A 19943-nucleotide genomic window follows, 5' to 3' on the forward strand; every position below is an offset into this window, starting at 1 on the left:
CCTGGCGAGGGGGCTCCAGGCGATTTCGGAGTCCAGAGTAGGGGCTGGGATTTCTCTAGGAAAGCCCAGCGGTGGTAGCTGCGGCAGATCCTCCGGCAGTGTCCGCGGCGCGCCCGCCCAGCCCAGGGCTGGCGAGCAGCTCCGCAAAGTCCCAGCGCGAAAGGAGGCGGAGCGCCCACAAAGTGGTCGGGGCTCAGTGCTGGGGCTGGGCTGGGCGAGGTGTGTGCCCTGGGAGCTTGGATCCTGGAGCCCTTGTGCCTCGCGTGGAGCGGCCGGTGCACCGGGAGGCGAACTGACGCTCGGGAAGGAGAAGTCAAATTGCAACCTTCCCAAAGACGCTAAGTTACGCAGGCCAGCCAGCTTCCGGAGAGCGTTCGCGAGAGCGCAGAGAGGCCAAGCCGCAGAGCCCTCCCGGGCCAGCCGGCCGGGAGTAGGGCAGCAGCCCCTGTGCACGAGGTCCGGTCCGAAGTGCGCCCCGGTACAGAGCGGCGGCGTGCAAGGCTCCACCAGGCAGCCCGCGCCCCACTTGGGCGCCCCCTCTGTCCCACTCCGGGAGCGATGCCCCCCTCCCTTTGCGTCCCCCGGGAACACCTCGAGCATGGAGAAGTCGAGTAGCGAGGATTCTTCGATCCACCGGAGTCCATCTTTGGACAGCAAGGACTCGGACTTTGCCAAACCGTCCACTTCGGGCCGCCCGTTCGGCCGTGGCTTCACAGCCGGCGCCTTCTATGGCACCGCGGGCTCCCGGGGCCAGAGCCGCGCTGAGGCTGGCGTTAAGACCGACAAGTACAATGCCCCCAAAGGCAGCAAGTATGTGGTGTTTTACCTGGACCTGTCATTTGTTTTTCTCCTAGAATTTAAAAAGTGCAACATGGCCAGGGGCTGCCTCTGCTGCTTGAAGTACATGATGTTCCTCTTCAATTTGATATTCTGGGTAAGTCCTTGCTCTTATCCCTCCCTTTGCCTTCTCGCCTCTTCTGTACCCTCTTCCTCTTCGGTGCTGCATTGCTCTGCTTCTGCACAATGGTAAATGGTGTTGATTTTTTTTTTTTAAGATAATTTTTTTCCCTTTCATCCGTGTATCTTCCTTTTCCTTTCTCTGTACTTGATGGCTTAATGGAGACTCCAACCTGCCTGTCTTCTAGGAGAGACTTGCTCTACTCCTAGGAGGCTGGCAAAATTTGCTGCTACCTCCTTCCGCTATAAGAAACCCATTCTGGAAGTGTCTCTGACTGGATAAGCTGCAGAAGTAGGTGTGGGGTGAGAATTTTTAACAGCTGTGACCCTGAGTTGAAGACAGGCACAAGTGTGGATGATCTTCTGAGCTTTTTCTTGTATTCCCTCTGAATGCGCAAGAATACTGTCTGCAGCACTTTAGGGGCATGACATGGGGGAGTGGTAGAGGTCACATCCACTCCTGTCAGGGAACCCCAGCAAAAGGAGGAATAGCACCTGTCCCAAGTTAAGGGACTGGCTTGTTAGCCTGCAGCTATGCCCTGGAGTTAAGGCTCATGTGGAAAAGGAGGGTAAGGAAGGGATGCTGCCATCGGGTGGCAGGCAGCTGCTTTTGAGGGATTGCAGTGGCCTGGGCAGGAGCAGCCAGCTGACCATGTGCTCCTGCTTTGAGAACCCCAGAGACTGAAAGGGACAAGGTGGGGGGGCAATCAGGAGTGCCCTATCCTGGGTGAGAGATTGTTTTTTAGAGAAGGTATCAGTGAGTGGGGCAGCTTGGAATTGTTTTCTGACCTCTGTGATTCTGGAGGCTGTGTGGATGCAGCTCGCACACTTGTGCAGGAAAAAAATACCAGTTAGGCAAACTTGAAAACTTCTTAACTTTATATCTAATTGTTCCTTCATCCCAACTGCTGCCTCCGCCTTTCTTCACCAGATCCCAGACGCAGTCAGCACAGATGTTTGGCTCTGCCCCAGGGCCTGTCCTCCCGCAGGCTGGAGGCTGTCAGCTGCCTGTGGTCCAGGAGGAGCACTGAGGGGCAGGAGAAAGTCATTCACAGTGAACTTGGGCAGAAGCAGTTGTGTTTTGGTGTTCAACACTTGTGGGAAGTGACTGGCTTTAACAGAAAAACTTTTTGGGTGTGTTGCGGGGGAGGGTGACTTTTCCCACAGAGGGGAAAATTCATGTTGGGTGGGAAGAAGTCTGGGTTCTAGTCTTGGTTCTGTGTTCGCTTCTTTTGTGACCTTGGCTAAATTTTGTTGTTCCTTAAGGACTGGGTATCCTTTCTAGCCCAATGTGGGGCTGCTGTGCTGGTTTTCCTCATGTCCTCACTTCATTAGGTAGGTGACATCCTGCACCCTTGCCTTTTCTCTGGGGAGAGACCCTTCTTCCCTGACTTATGCACAGGCTGCTACTTCTCTTCAGATGAGCCTGGTTTGAGATTAAGTTGGATTTTCCCAGATGTCTCTATGGTCTGGGGCCCTCCAGCCATTGTGTTACCTGTCCTGTGGTGAGGGTTTTGTGGAAACTGGGGCAGAACCACTGGAATGTCGAGAATGATTTTGTGGCCACCTTTGGGCAAGTGCTCCTGGTCCTCTGACTCACTGGCCAGGATTAGTGTCAGCCAAGTACTGGTGCCTATGGTTTACATGAACACTGCCCTTTCATTGTGCACAGCTTCCCTCTTTGTTCTTGTTCAAAGTCAACCTGCTTTTCTGTCTTGCCCCACTGTGCATATCATAACACTTACTAGAAAGACCCTCCTGGGAATGCTCACTCAGTGCCTGGGCCAGTACCTCCCTGTTTCTCCCCACCCCCACCCCGCCACCTGCTGGCGGGAGTGGGTATAACTGCTGAGGCTTCTCCAGGACCTCCTGATTTAGGGACCTCCTCAGATGAATGGAGTGCCAGAACAGTAAATCCACATGTTAATTGTGTTACCAAGATTTCCAAGTCCCACTTGGTAGGGACTTGTCCATGATGAAGGCTCTCCTAGCACCTTAGCCATGGGGTGACAAGGGGCTCTTTCATCATCCCTGAAAAGCTTGGTAGAGGTAAGTGGGCTAGTTGATGGAATGGCCTTCCTTTATGGTCTGTAGTGAGAGGACTTGCTGTCTCTTCTTAATTAGAAAGTACCACCACTACTCTTTTACCAGGTAAGGAATGACTGTCTCCTAATCTCACTTGTCTGATTACTTAATATTTTTAGAATTCCCATGACATGCTATGAGCTAGAAAAAAATTGAGTCTTAAAGACCCAGGTTTTTTATGCTAGTAGTATATGAAATGATGAAATAAGACATAAACCATAGGGAAGATGGAAATTTAGCAAAAAAGAAATGGGTGTCTGTGTGTAAGAGTGCTTAGTGGGAGCTGGAAGAGCAGGTGTAGCAGGGCATTAGCCAGGATTTGGGCACAGTGGGTCACTGAGCTCTATTGGAATGACAACTTCCCATGGCCAGGTAGTTGGGCCTGATATGGGAGAAGGAATGGAGGAAAGAGCTACATGAGAAAACAAAGTGCTTGGGCCAAAGGCAGGTGAGCAGGACCCCTGGATACCTCTGCTCTTTCTAGTGCACACAGGGAAGGAAAGACCGGAGGTAAGGAAGAGGTGAGGAGATCTGCAGGGCTGGTGAGAGCGGGCTCCTTCAGGACCCAGTGCAACTGTCAGGAATTGTGTAGCCATCACCTTTTCTAGTCTCATGGCTCAGATCCCAAAAGGAGGCTTTTCTGAGGCATTAGAGTTGAACCTGTGGCCTGCTATCAATAAGTAGAGATCGTCCTTAGATCCCGGAGCCTACCTGGTAGTTCTCCAAACCCACTGCTGCCACCACACCCCTTGCCTCTCCTCAGAGCCTGCTGGGAGGGTTCCCAGTGTAGCTGTCTTACACTGCAACCCCTCACAGGCGTGAGAGTCCCCGGTTCCTTGCCACTGGGTGGGGCTTCTAGGGTGTTGGTGTTGGCGAGGGCCTGGGTGACATCACTGGGATGGGGTGGGAGGCAGAGCTATACTGCCAATATTCTTCTTCCTTACCATGAAAAGGGCAGGTGCCTTCCAGGCTGCTGGGTGCCTCTCTGCTTCAGGGTAGGGGTGAGGGTCCAGGCTGCTCCTGACAATGCCTACTTCAGCCAGATGGTGCCAGCCGTGTCGGCACCCAGGGCCTGATACAGATGGTGGGCATTGAGGAGGGGGCAGTCAGTGGTCACATCTGACTGGGTCTCACCTCCTCTTTTCCACTGCACACCTCACTCTGATTCTCACGGCCAAGAGAATGCTGGCTTCTTTTTGGAAAGGAAACAGGAGGCTGAACTGGGCAGAAGTTTCTCCATCCTGAAGGGCACGTCCACCAGTCAAACCCATGCCAAAGCAGTGGGAACCAGTAGGGCATTTCCCTCAGCTCATCTCATGAGTCTTCCCAGGCCATCTGGTAGAATCCTCCAGGTAGAGATAAAGTGAATCTAAGCTCCAACAGGAGGGCGAAGAAGGGTCAGAGCTTTTCACTCTGAGAAGAGGGGGTAGTCCCCTTCTCAGGAAAGCAAATCTGATCCCAGCTCAGCTTCTCCCAACCCAAGTCAAGTTCCTGTCTGATATGGATGGGTGGGGGAGGGGCTGGGGTTGCTGGCATAATTGCCACTCTGGATAATGGTCACTTTTCATGCTTGCTAGCACAGCTGTCCCATGTCTTTAAGTCATGGCTGGCAGAGCAGTGACATTCTGGCCCCAATGGAAAGTCTATTCCTAGTGGAGTTCTCCCTCAATAAAGGCCAATTAGCTAAGGAGTCAGTGTTCAGTGCGTCTGCTAGAACAGATGGAGTGTTGGCACAGCGATGCCATGGGGGCTCTGATTAGCCTCCCTTAAGTGGGGTCAGGTCTTCGTTGGTTGGCCCCTCTCAGAGCGTTCACTGGCCCTCTGGTGGCAGGCAGCTTGGTTAAGGTTCTCCAGCCGTGTCTGAGACGTGCTTTGCACTAGCTTGGCCGCATTGTAACTGTCCCTGTGGGCCCCGTGGCTCCCTGTGGTGCACAGGACAGAGGTCTGTGCATAGTCAGTGCTGGATGGCTTGGGGTGTCATAAGGAAGCTGTGGGGTGCCTTCGGTCTGGGAATGGAAGACTGAGGGGTCTGAGCAGGACAGGTTCAAACCTGGCCTCTCCAAACGGGAGATGTAAGCTAAACTGGACAGTGCGAGGCATTCAGAGGCTCCACAGAGTGCTCTGGTGTGAGTCATCAGGCTGTCCCCCACATGGCTGCTACAGGCAGATGTTCGGGGTGTGTTAGGCATGGCGCTGCTTGGGGGACAGGGTGCAGATGAAGGGCCTGACTGATGCTCTGAGACCCTGGAACGTGGCTGTGAGGGAATGCTGGCTCTGTGCTCACTTCCTTTCCAGAACATTAAAAATTAAACTTCTTTGTCTTAATATCTATTTTTAAATCATGTCAGAGCCAGCACTGGTGTCAATCAAGAGTGGGTGGGGAGGAAGAGGATAGAGAAGAGAAAGTCCCAGCTGAAACAGGATGAGCACTGTTGCTGCCTTGAGGAAAGCACCCAGGTCTGGCTTCCACCCCCTGGGGCGGTGAAGAACTCAGAAAACACCACCCACCTCCTCTGAGGATGGTGAACTGGGGGGCAGGGTTGTATATAGGAGGGAGGGAGGGCTCACCCTACCCCCAATGCCATACCTCCATGTGCCTGGCTGCCCTTGGCTGAATTTGAGGCCAGCTCTGGGGCTTACTGGGCTGTTGGGGTCCCAGTTGAGTCCGTTCACTCATGCCGCAACTATTTGCTGAATGCCCGCTGCATGCGCATGAGGCTCCAGTTGGTGAGGACGGGCTGACTGGGCTTGCACAGAGGAGATCAGCTTTCTTGGGCCAGGAAGTCATGGAATTGAGAGGTCATCTGGCTGGCTCATCCTCCACCAAGCATTTGAACACAGGGCTGCCAATAGAGGGGTGAGAGCAGGGCCACCCCCCACACCCATCCCAGCATTCTAGGGAGGGGCAGCAGCGGGCCTGGACCCAGCATCTGGGTGGCCTGATTCAACTTGTCCTTTCCTTTTCTCCACCCCTGAAAGATGGCTCTCTGACTCCCACTCTAAAATGTTTGCTTCCTTTAGAAATGGGAGCAAAACACAAACTGTGTTTCTTTTAGGAGTTAGTTACCTAGTTTAGGAAAAATAATGAGTGGATTAGGGTCTTTTCTGTTTCTTCTATCGAAGGGGATGATCAGTTGCTCTGTGGCTAGTGGGAACTGCATGCATTTATTGAACATCTGCTATAAACTCAAGCTGCTCAGAGTTCCATGGAGGAGTCAGAAACATAAACAGATAATTATAGTTCTGAGCAGTAGGTGCTCAGTAGAGCTACTTAATAGAGTAATTAATATTGCTTAATAGAGACAAGATACAGAGATAACAGAGTAGAGCAAGTGACACCTGAATTTTGAAGAAATAATAGGAGTTTGCTGGGTAGGTGAGGATGGCGGTGTGGGCAAGGAAGAAGGGTGTGAGAGATGGAGACAGGTAGATCCAGAGCCTGTGCTAGGGGAGGGCTTGCAGTCCGATGGGAGTGACAGAGCCCCCTGTGTGTGTGAAATGGGCTGAACACAGAGAAACAAAGGGTGGAATCAGTCTGGGTGGTGCCAATGGGGAGAGGCCTCCTGGGCTGGGGAGTGTGGCCTGCACTCTGAGGATGAGGTGGTCCTGCACTGCTGTGCAGTGCACACCAGCACCTGGGGGTGCTCTTCAGTCGCCTCTAGTCCCTGGGGAAAGGGAAATTTTGTTTTTCTGTTGGGGACCACCACGACAGGTCTTGTGGTGTCCCTCAGGCGGTAGGCAGTTGCTGGAGGTAAGCCAGCTTACGGAGGTGCCCCTGTTTGTTCCCCCTCTGGCCTCTCCCTTCTGGCTGAGATCTGCCCGCATATTTGGTTCCAGTTAGGAAGCTTTGAAGCTGAGCTAAACCCATCAGGCAGAGTTAAGTCTTCTGAGCCAGCTTTGTCCCTGCTCACATTTGAAAGCTAATCTGCTAGCAGAATTGGTGGGGGGTGGGGCAAGGATGTTAGAAATGGCACGTGGTTGGGAGGGGGAGCCGGGCTGCCGCTGGGGGAGCAGCCCAGGGTACAGATATGGCTTTACCCCCTACCTTTTTCTCTAACCAGGCACAGGACTTCAGGTGAGAGCTGAAGTTTCAAACCGTCTCCCTTGCTTGGGCAGCTGCTACATCAGTACCATGCAGGGAGGCCCTGTTTGAGTGGCTGATGGGAGCGGTGACTGGCCATGGAGAACAGACATGGCTCCTGCCTTCAGAGAGCTTTCCGTCTGCTCCAGGGGTTCTTTATTAGGGCGTAGATTCAGATCAACCAGGCAACTTTTTGCATGAACAGAGGCCATGGTCCCCTTCCTCTCCGCCCACTGACCTGAGTCAGTCTCCAAGCAAGAACTCTATGTTTTGAAGGTTCCCTTAACCTCTTGGTGCCTGGTTTCCTCCTCTATGGCAGTATCAGTCATCTTACAGGACTGTGACGGGGCCCAGATGAGGTGACACATGCATTATGTAGGTACACTGCTTAACAGGCGGCCTAGTAGGTTGGACTCAATGACTGGCAGTTGCAGTTATTATCACTCCACTTCCTGCAGCGAGAGCACGGGAACAGGTCGCCCCTCCAGCAGTACGTTAGATGCCCCGGGGCTGGAGTGACAGTGCTGGACAGTGCTTTGGAGCTCTGGTAGCAGCCCCAGATGTGTCTTTAGGCTGGAGTTCTGAATGTCTTCTGGTCTTAGGGATATGTGGGAGGAATGGGGAACTGGGAGGTCCAGGTGGATCTTTTGGAAGATGGAGGTAGAGCACCGTGGGGCAGGGGAATGGTCTCAGAGCCCAGGGCCAGCAGCTGTACCTGCCGTCCTGTGCACTCACCTCTGGCCATCCCTTTCTGAGACAGTCCACATCCTTCCCCTGCCTCCCTTTGTTCTCGGTGCAGTGAATCAGGCCAGGACCAGGCCAGCTAGGCTGGTGGTCGTATTGCAGGGTCCCCATGGATCCTTTGCCTTGGCCACTCCGAGGGCAGGTCATCCCTCTGGCACACTCAGTGTTGGACCATGAGTCGGGGGAGCTGAGTAGCTGACTAAAAGACAGTAGGGCATGTGGGGCTCAAGGTGCAGGTAACTTCACTAACCAGAAAAACGGTCACTTAAAATATATATCACATAAATTTATACAGTTTAAAAATTATGTAATGAAAATATACCCACTTTGCAGTGTAAGAAATAAGACATTAGCTAAACCCATGAAGCCCCCGTGTGTTCCTCCCTGACCACGCCTCCAACCTCTTCCCTAGTGAGAACCCAGATCTTTAAATTTTAAGTGCCTTTCCCTATAGTTCTTCCACATACATAGGCCTCCTTCAACACCACATCATTTTCCATGGCTTGTTTTATACTTTTGATAGATGGAATCATTCAGAATTTAAACAAAATTCAATATTACATTTATTGATTCATCTATGTGGATCTGTGTGGCCACCATGCATCTGTTTTCACTGCTGTGTGGCATTCCGTGTGCATACACTGCAGTGTATTCTTCCAGGGCTGAGCATTTGGGTTATTTCTTTCTTTTTAAACACGCTTCTGTGAATACCTTGGACAAGTCTCCCAGTATACATATGCAAACATTTTCTAGGACAGTGCTTCTAAAAGTATCTATGAAGGACCAGCTTTTTTACTTACAATTCTCAGATGTGGCTCTACTGAGCATGAGCAGTACACAGCTCAAAGCACAGGTGACTCCCCGACATCCAAACAGTCCATTGATCATGTGCTTGGATGTTCTGGTGGTATCAGACTGCTATAGAAAGTTCCTAAGTGTTTGTTCAGCATTTCCATGGACCACATTTTGAAGAGAACTCTTCTAGGGTATGTCGCAAAGAATGGCGTTGCTGAGGTTTAGGATATGTGCACTTCAGCTTTATCAGACAATGCCTTATTGTTTTCCAAAGTGGATGTATCAGTTGATGTTTCCACCAGTAGAATGTCAATTGAAAATGGAAAGTTCTGGGCATTCTTCAATACAGTGGGTGTAAAATGCTATATTATGTTTTTATTTGCATTCCTCTGATCACTGGTGAACATCTTTTCATAGGTTTATTAACCGTTCTTTTCTATAAATGCCTGTTTATGTTTTTCTTTATTTTTCTATTGAGTTGTTTGCTTTTTCCTACTAATTTTTAGGATTTTATTTGTGTACTGACCTGTTGTCTATTATGTGTACACATACACAGTTTATAGCTTGCCTTTTCACTTTCTTCATAGGCTCCTTTGGTATACGGAAATTCTTTGTTTTAACATAGTCAAATTTCTCAATCTCTCTTTTCTGTTAGGTTAGACTTTTCTTCTTTGAAAAGATTTTATTTATCCATTTTTAGAGAGAACGAAAGGAAGGGAGAAAGAGAGTGAGAGAAACATTGATGTGTGAGAGCTACATCGGTCAGTTGCTTCTCACACACCCCCAGCTGGAGACCCGGCCCAAAACCCGGGCATGTGCCCTGACTGGGAATTGAACTGGTAACCTTTGGGTTCTCAGACCGGCACTCAATCCATTGAGCCATATCAGTCAGGGCGGGTTTTACTTTTTATGTCTTATTTAAAAAAATACATGTCTCACGGTTGTCTTTATATCCTTGGTAATAGGACATTGCTTGTCACAACATACTAGGCACTCATGAATTGTTGAATGAATTTGCATGATTAAAGATGAGTTCCTATAATTATTTCTGGAAAAATTTTTTTTTTTACATTTAAGTCTTTAATATATTTGGAATTTATATTTGTGTATGATGTGAGGCAGGGCTCTGATTTCTCTTCCCCTCAAGCAGTTGTCTTACCATTGATTGGCTGGCCCGCCTTTTCGCACTCATACGTAATGCCGCCCGTGTCTTTTCCATCGCACTGTCTGTGCCTGTACCACGTTGTCTTCATTACTATTGCTTTAAAATAAGTTCCACATCTAGGGCAAATCTTCTCTTCTTACACTTTTTCAAGAATGCTTTGGTTCTTCTTGGCCCTTAGTTATTTTGCATAATATTTTCTTTTCCATAAATTTTGGAATCAGTTTGTCTAGTTTCACTAAAAACCAGTGATCAATCAACTTCCCTGCTCCTTGCCCAAATCCTGTTGGTATTTTGATTGGCCTTGCATTGAATCTGTTGATTGACTGGGGGAGAATTGCTATCTCTGTATTTCCATTTATGGTTATAAGTTGTATTCCAATTGTGTACCTCTGTCCACGGATATGGTATACTCCATGTATAAGGCCTTCTTTAATGCCTTTCTGTAAAGTTTTATAATGGTCTCCCTGAAGGTCTACATATCTTTTATTATGGAGAGACTTCTGCTCTTCCATGCTTTTATCACCACCCTACTCCCCTCTGAGTTCAGGCTAGAGGCCCAGGGGAAGGCCAGCAGCTCTTCCAGCCATCCCCCCATCAGATGTGGTGATGCTGAGAACCCTAGGAGTGGACAGTCAGGTCTAGTACTGGGCACTTCCTTGGGTTACCCCATTACCTCATCCACTCTCCACAGCATCTCTCGGAAGATGGAACTTTGAAAGGTTAGGTATTTTGCCCCAAATTACTGAGCTGGAAAGTAGTGGAGCTGGGATTTGAACCCAGGTCAGCCAGACCCCCAAGCCTATATTTTTTCTGTAACCATCTCTGGGAAGTCATCCTGACTCAGCTCCTTTCCCTGCCAACTTTAGGCTGTACTCTTCTTGGATCTGTACTTCCAGTTTAGTGCAGTGCAGCCTGGGATAATAGGAGCTGAGTTGTGCATATTTGTATATGACTCAGTTGATGATTTGTGCCTCCCTCCCCCTAGCCCCAACTCCGAACAGAAGTGACCATCTGGTGATCATCACGGACTTTCTTAGATCAGTGGACAGCCAGTCCTCTAGGCACTTTAAATCCTCCGAGACACTGAGTGGGCAGTGGCATCTATGTGTAGGTGATGACACTGAGGCTAGAGCTGTTGTCAGCCATGGCCATGAGCAGGAAGGGGTGAGTGTCAGGGCCCTTCATCCTGCCACCTTTGCCTTGCTTGCTCATAGTAGGTGCTCAGTAAATGTGTATTGATTATGGGCTGACTTGGACTGTGCAGGAATGCTAAGTAAGAGGCAGGGCTTTGGACTGGCTAATAATGGGATGCCCCTTGCAGGTGACACCCTTTAAATAATGATTGGGGTTCATCTAAAGGACAGGCGCCATGCTATTGGGGAGCCATACTGGCCTCCAGCTGGAATATCCTACCTAGCCAGACAGGACCACTGCAGCCACCCATGCACACTGCCTTGGAAGGTGGCTTTGTGGCCATCTGTCCTTATTCTAGGAAGCTCCTTATGGGTGTTCCCCTAACCCAGTCGTTCCTTCTAGCCATGTACAGCACTCTCCTCCAGCACTCTGGAAAATGCCATCACCTCATTGCATTCATTTCCAGAGTGCTGAGTTCCCATGGAGTTTGACTTCCCGGTACTTGGTTGACCGTGTTGCACTGTGGTCAAATTCTGGGCATGCCCACGGTGTAGGTGGTTGTTACTCAGCCACTCCATGATGCTTGATGAGGCCAGCCAGATCAGTATAGTTCCTAAGGGTTTCTTTAAAAAATCCACTTTATATTTCACTGGCCTCGTTCTGCATTTGCATCTTCCCCTTAGGTACCCAAGTTGTACATTCTCAGAGCTCCCCCTCCCCACATACATATTTATGTATATTTGTGCACATATGTATATAAAATACTGTATTTACATGTGTGTGTGTGTATGTATATGCATGAATATATAAACATTCAAAACCCATTAATAGTCTTAAGTATGGGTGTATATTTATATATATGAATGTGTATATTTAGCTAAATTCCCTCCTAGTGTGTGTGACCCTTGAGTATAAGCTGCATCCTCATTTTAGGCATTTTATTTCCTAGATGGATTCTGGATAAGTGAGGTATCTTAGATTGCAAGCACTCTATGCCAACCATGGCTAACTTAGGAGAACAGATATATATCTCCCCACTGATATTTATCTCTCAATGAACAAAGCTCAGCAGTGTTGTTTGACATGTGATGGGGGAGGGGGCAAATCACATTAGCAGATGTCTCTTGTTTTTGTTTGCCCAGCTTTCTTTTCCCTTCTCTTCTTCTATCTACTCCTATTTTTCTGTCTGTGGATCTTCCAGTATTTATGAAGGATACAAGGTTGCCTCAGAGGCTACAAAGGAGAACTGAGCAACAGGCCCGACACAGGGATAGAAGCCAGGCTTCTCTGGGGGTCTGGGCATCGGGACCTAATGATGAGCTTGGTAACATAATTCTGTCAGGATGCATCAGCTCCTGCTGTCTTGGTTCTTAGCTCTCACTGCTCAAGAGTTGGCTTCCCAGGAGCGAATCTGGCTGGTCACGTGCCCGCCTGTGGCCAGGGGAGAGCAGAGCACCTTAACCAGTGGGACAAGGCTGTATGCACTGCAGAGGAGGAGAATTCACCGAAGAAAAAGGGGTGCTCATGCTGAAAGAAGGAGGAAGGGAAAAAAATGGTTGATATCTGAAGAGGTTTGCCCCCCAAATGCCTGATGCCATTGCTGCAATTAGTTCATCCTCTGAGACACATTCTCCCTACCTCCTGGCAAGAGAGGTTAGGAGCAGATGGGGAGGTTGAGACCCAGGGAAGCAGAGCAGCCCAATCCTGCAGCTCTGGCTATTTGCGTGGCTGCCTGGTCTGCCTCTCTGGGTGAGATTCAGCAGCCTGGGGGCTCCTCTGATCTGCTCAGCACCTGGTGTGCCATCTTGGTATGTCTGAGTTGCTCAGGGGTAGGTTGCCTCAGACCCATGAGACCCTTCGGGGCATCTCCCAGCAAGCCACGCTCATGGATCCTATTCTGTCTCCACTTCTCCTCACCCACCCTGGTAACTGCCATTGGGCCTACTGGCAGGGTCAACTGATGGTCTAGGGTGTGCGTTTCCCTTGCCCCAGAGTTTCTTGACATTCTTCAGTCCTGAGTCTCTGAATTCCCCATATATGTTCTCAGCCATCAGCCAATGAGTCCTGAGGTGGCCCACGGTTTGCCGCCCCATGCTACATGCCATAGGGGAAACAATGAGCTATGTCCATGCTCTCAAGGAGCTTTTGGCCTTGCTGGAAAGAGCCAGCTGCTGTCTAGGAAAGTGCAGGAAGGTGGTGCAGCCTCCCAGAGAAAGTCCATGTATGCCATTGGCCAGGGGGGTAGTGTGTTTCCCAGCCGTCCTCAGTACCCAGTTCCTGAGTTCCTCATCCTCCATCCCAACGCAGTGGGGCTTAGATGAGAACACTGATGTCAGAGTTCTTTTTTTTTTTTTTTAAGACTTTATTTATTTTTACAAAGATGGGAAGGGAGTGAGAAGGAGAGGAAGAGAAACATGCGAGAGATACATTGATTGGTTGCATTTCACATGCCCCCAAATGTGGACTTGGCCCACAACCCAGGCATGTGCCCTGACTGGGAGTCAAACCAGCAACCTTTTGATTCGCAGGCCAGTGCTCAAGCCACTGAGTCACACCAGCCAGGACTGATGTCAGAATTCTTATGGTCTGCCTGTCACACACAGTAGGCACTCATAAACAGTGCACAGTATTACATAATCTGGTGTGTTTCCCTGTTTGCCTTGGCTCCCAGGAAGGGCGAACTGTGAGAGCATCAGTGGTTCTGGCCTAGAGCCGGGTGGATGGAGAAAGTTCTGGGCAAGAGGCAGGATGGGAGCTGATCCTTGGCAGAGGAATGGGATCTAGTCATGTGGAGAGGGGGAGGGACAGCCTTCCAGGCCCCACTGGGGGTGGGAGGCATGGTGAGCAGGGAGCCTGAGGTCAGTAGGATGAGAACCTGGTCGGGACCTTCACTCATGCTCACCATTGCTGTGTGTGCAAACCCGTGAATGCAATGTGCATGGAGGCATAGTGCCGTCGGGGTGGGTCTCTCTGGTATGGGAGGGGACAACGGTACTGAGTACCTGTCGTGCCCTGGCAGAGTGCTGAGTGCTCTTGCTGGCCGTGGAGGGCAGCCTTGGGATGCCCATGTCCAGGACCTGCCATCTGTCTTCTGAGGAGAGCAGGTTCTCTGGAGGAGAACAGTCAGGCGAAGGGGCTCTGGACAAGCAGAAAGAGCGGGGAGGACAGAAGAGGAGGAGGCAGGCAAAATAAGGTGATATTAGAGACCAGAGAAAGGAGCTAATGCCAAAGGGTCTTGAACCAGATTGTGGTAGGCAAGGAATTGCTTCAGTAGAGCAGTGTGCTGATTGGCGAGGACCCCTTTAATGACAGCATTTGGGTTGTACCTGGCAGGTGTAAGGAACTTTCAGGTGGAAGGGCTGGGTAACACCCTGAGGTCTGGGGAACGTGGTGGGTGTGGCCCGGGCTGGCAGACTCGGGGTGTCCACTTGTAGGGGAATCTAAGGAGATGACAGTAGCTGGTGGTAAGGATCCGAGCCTTGTGTTCCCTGCAGTGAGCAGCAGCCCCCAGAGTGTCTCTGGGTGGTCCCTTTTGTTCTGAAGCCTGACTGTGCCCCCGACTCACTCAAGGAGGCTTCCCCCTGCCTGTGGGCAAGAGCTCCTCAGACCCAAATCAGACTGACAGCTTATCAGGTCAATGAGCCTGGGCTCTGGCAAAGAGCTCTGTGATGTCTGACCCATTTAGGGCACCCGTCCTGACCAGCTCTCTGGGGCCCTGGGGGCTGGTGGGGAACGAGGTTGGGGGACCCTTGGAGGGGAGGACGTTGGTGCAGTCAGAAGAGCTGAGCACACAAGGTGCTCGATTTGTTACCATTTATGGCAGCCAAAGAGAACCAGGCCCCCTTGCTTCCCGTCCCCTCGAGCCCCCCTTCTCTGCCCCTTTCTCAGCCTGCCTGCTGGGAGGAGGGGAGTCTGTGTGAAAAGTGCATGTTTCATAAAAAGCCACTCTGCTCTGTAGAGGGCTGTGGTCTGAATCAGGAGCTGTGGGAGGAAGGTTGACAGGATTCTCAGCAGTGACGATTTATTCTCTCTTCCCTTTTAAATGGGGGGCTCCTCACACTCTGTTAGGGTTGGACGGGATGGCGTGCGCTGGGCAGACCCTCCAATAGCCTGTGAGATCTGACGGGCCCAGCAACATGGTGTACTCACCACCTCCACCCTCCGAAGTGAGTTTGTTACACCAGTTAACTCCCGGTTGTGCCTGGGATCAGAGCGGTGGAATGGCCAAGAGCAGGGGATGGGTCACAAGGACCTGAGTTCCAGTCCCAGCTGAGTTGTTAACTTGCTGTGTGTCCCTGGGCAAGGTTTTTTCCCTCTCTGGACATTGATAGACTAGGACCAGTTCATCCCTTTGGGCTCTGACTTTGTGATTTTATACAGTTCTCTTGTTCCCTTTGTGTTTTGAAGAAGCTAATGATTCTCGAGGTATTTTATCTTTCTTGTCGTAGCCTTGGTAGAGTAAGGGGCCAGCGATGATTCCTTTATATCTCATAAGTGGGAAAACTGAGGCCCAGAGTGAGGGAGGAGCCTTTGGGCAGGGCTGGGTGTGTCCTTGTTGTGGCAGGGAACTCACTGCCCAACCTCACAAAACTGTCCCCGACTCTGCTCTGCCTGGAGGCTCCCAGACAGGGGAGGCAGCAGCTGCTTTGCTGCAGGGCTGGGTGTAGGCACAAGGCTCCTGGGTTCAAGGCTGGATGTTTCCGGTGCTCTCCAACTCTGTAGACCTCAGATTCCTTACTCAGCGGCAGAGAGAGACTCTTCTCTGTTACCCCGTTTCTCACTCCAGGACAGGAAGAGATAGAGGTCATGGCTGAGACTCAGCCACTCAGTAGGTTGGTTTTGCCTGCCCTCTCCCCTGCCTGGGATGGCTGTCACCCTTGAAGCAGGTAATGAGGGGGCGGGCTGCTTTATTAACGCATTAGGGAGAGGAGCTCAGCACCCTTTTGACACATACAACTGTCATGGCTCCCTTCCTATTGTTAGAAGCCTTAATTACGAATTGTTCCAATTCCACCCTCCAGCATTCATCCTTAGGAAGAGCTTTCTTTTTGCACTTCTCTGGCACCACTTTGCATCCCAATTGTGTCTGGGGCAGCCCTAGCCACCTCCCTCATCCCCCTGGTACTCCCAGGAACCTGTCCTGCCCTCTCTGTGTGATCATGAGGGTCAGCATCAGGGGCGGGTGTCATCAGCGGGGGAACACACACGTGCTCCCGGGCAGTGGCTTTTCATTCGTAGCTCTCTGCCGCTGCTGGCTGTGTCTCCCTTTCTCTTACAGCCCCTGCCTCTGTCCTAGTTCTGCCTTCATCAGAAGGACCTTGGTGGTGGTGGTGGGGGTTCCCCTCACAGCTCTGCCATGCCTTCTTGTGAGGATCTTGGACTTCAGTTTCTCATCTGTAAAGTGGGAATAAACTAACACTTGGTCGGCCAACCTGGGAGAATTGTCAGGAGGATACATTGGGATGCTCTTTAGGAAAGTTCTCTGGCTCTGACTGGTGTGGTTTAGTGCTGGGGCATTGCACCCCAGGCAAAGGCTCACCGGTTTGATTTCCAGTCAGGGCACATACCTAGGTTTCTGGTTCAATCCCTGATGGGCGTGTACGAGAGGCATCCAATGGGTGTTTCTTTCTCACCTCGATATTTCTCTGCTTCCCCTTCTCCCTCCCTTCCCCTCTCTCTAAAAATACATAAAATATTTTTTTAAAAGAAAGTTGTCTGAAGTCTATAAAGGGTGATGCTCACATAAATTGGGATTACTATCTTGCTTGTCCTTTACTTCCTATTGTTCTCTGTGTCTGTCTGTCTCTGCCCCCGTCTTCCACCTTCCCGTTTCTGAGTGGGCCATAAAGCTGCTCAGTGTGTTCCCTGAGGTGCTTCTGCTGCACACAGGCAGCCACTCTCAGCGTGGGACTGAGTACAGTATTCTCTCACTTATCGCGGGTATTACGTTCTAGGTCCCCCACCCCCGTGGAAGGTGAAAATCTGCGAAGTAGGGACCTTACATTTATTTTAGTATTTATATATATTTTAAGGCTTTATAAACCCTTCCCACACACTTATAAACCGTTCCCAGGCCTTTATTAACCTTTCCAACTCCCTTATTAACCTTTTCCACACTTTTATAAACACTACTTATGTTCTTAAACATATTCTACACTCTGAAACCTACGTAACTTTAACAACATATGTGTACAGTACCGCGAAGTCCCACAATACAGCGAAAAATCCGCGATAAATAATTAAATGTAATATTTTTTAAAATCCTGCGATACAGTGAGGCTGTGAGAAGTGAACCGCAATATAGAGAGGGACTACTGTATGTGATTATGGTTCCTGAAGGCTGCCTGCCGAGGCACCCTGCAGTGGTTGGCACTCTATGAACCCCATGTACAGGATGTCCGGGAGATGTGCTGGCGGGAGCTGACCTGCTCCTTTAACTCCGGCAGCCCGTCCAGCATTGCTGCAGCTCTGTGGTAGGTCAGCAGGAGAAAAGGGGTTGGCGTAGTGGGAACCACAGATGCCCTACAGATTCATCCAGGACTTCTCTCTGGCTTGTGCAGGATCATTTATTCTGTCAGGGGGTTACTAAGATGTCCAGGGTCATGGGGAGCTGGCCCCATTTTCCCAAGGGCTAACTCCCTGTCCGTCACCCTGCCCTTCCTCACACAGCTCTGGCCTTGGCTGCTTCCCAGAACCCTGCACTGGGAAGACTCTCTCGGGCAGGCCCTCCCTCACCTGGCCTGGGGCTGGTCTTCAAGCCTGTGGATCTAGCACTTTGATTGATTGACAGGAGTCAGAGCAAATTTGCTTGCTTGGGTTTGTCTGCCCTGCGGGGACACATGAGCCAGGCTGATCAACCTCAGACAAAGCCTACTGGTTTCTGCTTTAACCATGAGATGTCAAAGTAGGTGTTGGGGGCAGGGCACTGAGCAGAGCTCTCACATTTGCCCCCATCACTGTGGGTACACATTGAGGAGAGGGAAGACCCTTTCCTTCCCCCAGAGGTGTCCAAAGACACCCTGGGCAATCAGACTGGTTTGTGGGTTCGTGCGGAGGCAGGGCTGGAGGGCCGGACAGGAGGAGCCAGAGGGCTTTTCCAGCTTTAGCCTTTCCTGTGACCAGTATTTTATATTGTGTCTGAACATCTCCTCAGAGAAATTTACCAGATAGTCATTAGCTTTATTCTGCTTTTAGGGAGACTGAGTTTTGGAGAGGGGAGGTGTTACGCTGAGGGTCCAGGTCACATGGAGAAGGGATGTAGCCTTCTTAGCTGTGGTACACCCACTGGAACCCAGATTGCCTGAATAGGCACGGACCCATTTGTATTAGGTGTGGTCACGAGGTGCCCTGGCTGCTATCAGGCTGTGTGGATCCGTAAGGGTTCAGCGGGTGCCCCTTCCCTGCTTCCCAAGGAAGTCCGTGCTGGGCCAGTTTCTCCACAGAACTGCAGGCGTCTGTCCTGGGGGAAGGGTGAACCTCCTTTGTCAGGGCCCTGACCTCCAGCCTTTAGACATGGCAGCCCCTTGCTTCATTGGGCTCTGAGGGACCGTCTGGACCTGTGGAAGGCTCCCTGGGCCCTCGTGAAGTTTCAGGCCAGGCTAGTACCCCAGTCCCGGGAGAGGCTGGGCTTCCAGGATGTGTCTCTGAACCATGGTTGGAGGAGGGGCTGGGAGGAGAGTGAATGGGGCCAAGGACTAAGAGACACCTCTCAAAGGGCAACCTGTTGCTTTGCTATTTAATTTACTGGAGTTATTTTTCCTCGTCCTTCTAGTTCTCTTTGGTATTCTGAAACTTCTCTTCATGCTTCTCTCCCTTCTGGGTTCTCTTCACCTCATGTTTATGAGATAACTAGGGAGATGAGCCTTCTGTGCCACCCCGACCTGATGGCCCTGGCCTTGAATGTGAGGACTGAGGTGTGAACTGGCTCCCCTGGTGGAGACGCCCACTGACGTGGTTGAAGTTGGACTTGGATTGTGCATTCTGGATGATGAAGGGAGCTAGGGAGTGGGGGCAACCCTACCACATCCAGGACCTGATCTCTGCTGTCTCTCTGTGCCACTGAGGCAACAGTGAGGGGCCCTGTGGGGGCGAGTGGCCTGCTCTTTGAGAGGGGTCAGGGTGAATGTTGTTCCAGGCCTCACACTGCTCTGCAGACACATTTCTCTACCTTTCGCTTGCCCCAGAAAGTGAAAGAGAGTTTTTCCTTTGGGAGGCGAAGGAGGAAATCAGAACACAAAGAGACTACATTCCTTCAGCTTCAGCTCTCCCCTGCCTGCACTCCTACGGCAGCCCTTCACCCCTGCCCCTACCCTTTACTCCTGCTCCCTGCATCTGATTACCCTTGGTTTCCTTCTACCAGGACTGTTCTAGTTGCTGGTTTGGCAAGTGAAAGGTAATATGGTGGGACGAGCCCTAGCTTTAGAAACAGACAGGTGGGCTTCACTCTTGGCATTGCTGCTTACTGTTTGTATGAACCCAACAAGGTACTTAGCTCTCTGAGCCTTGACCTCCTCATCTGCAAAATAGGCTAATAAAACCTGCTTTCTAGGTTGGTTCCAGGAGTAGCTGAAACACTGTATGATGAGGATTCAGCCACTGTATGGCACCCGATAGGTGTGTTGGGGCCCACGAGGTTTGTATGGACAGATGATGCCTGCTGGGCTGGCAAAGCCATGTTCCTTGGCAGAGTGACTTGAGGAATGTGTTCAGAATTAGGTGTGGATGCCTGCTTTCTGTTCTTAGCTCATGTCCTCAGCTGGGTCTTCATTTCTCTAGGCTTTGTTTTGGCTTTCTCTTCAGCAGAATGCCCACGAGTTATTCAGTACCTCCCCCTCCCTCAGCTTCCTTCAGGGCAGGGAGAAAAGGACTGACTGGTGAGCTCCCAGAGCTGAGTGCTTTGAGATCTCAGGTGGAGATGGGCAAGGAAGTCAGAGGGGGTTGTTTTAAGCTTTTAGGATGCTCTCGGGTGACTCAGTGTTTAAA

General features: G+C 50.8%; 1 protein-coding gene across 5 annotated transcripts in view; it reads left to right on the forward strand.

The window, feature by feature from the left end:
• Positions 1 to 19943, forward strand: part of TSPAN9 (tetraspanin 9) — a 200795-nt gene that overhangs the window by 114191 nt on the left and 66661 nt on the right. For 4 of the 5 annotated variants that reach the window (XM_090273853.1, XM_090273852.1, XM_090273851.1 and 1 more), the window contains exon 2: positions 855 to 934. In XM_090273853.1, the coding sequence (XP_090129979.1) occupies positions 872 to 934 (63 nt within the window). In that variant the 5' untranslated portion in view covers positions 855 to 871. Of the gene's footprint in view, positions 1 to 49; positions 935 to 19943 lie in introns of those variants that run through there. The other variant, XM_090273849.1, reaches the window with a different exon arrangement.

The sequence above is a fragment of the Furipterus horrens genome, unplaced genomic scaffold (assembly GCF_987537825.1).
Source record: "Furipterus horrens unplaced genomic scaffold, mFurHor1.1.pri manual_scaffold_4, whole genome shotgun sequence".
Taxonomy (NCBI): Eukaryota; Metazoa; Chordata; class Mammalia; order Chiroptera; family Furipteridae; genus Furipterus; species Furipterus horrens.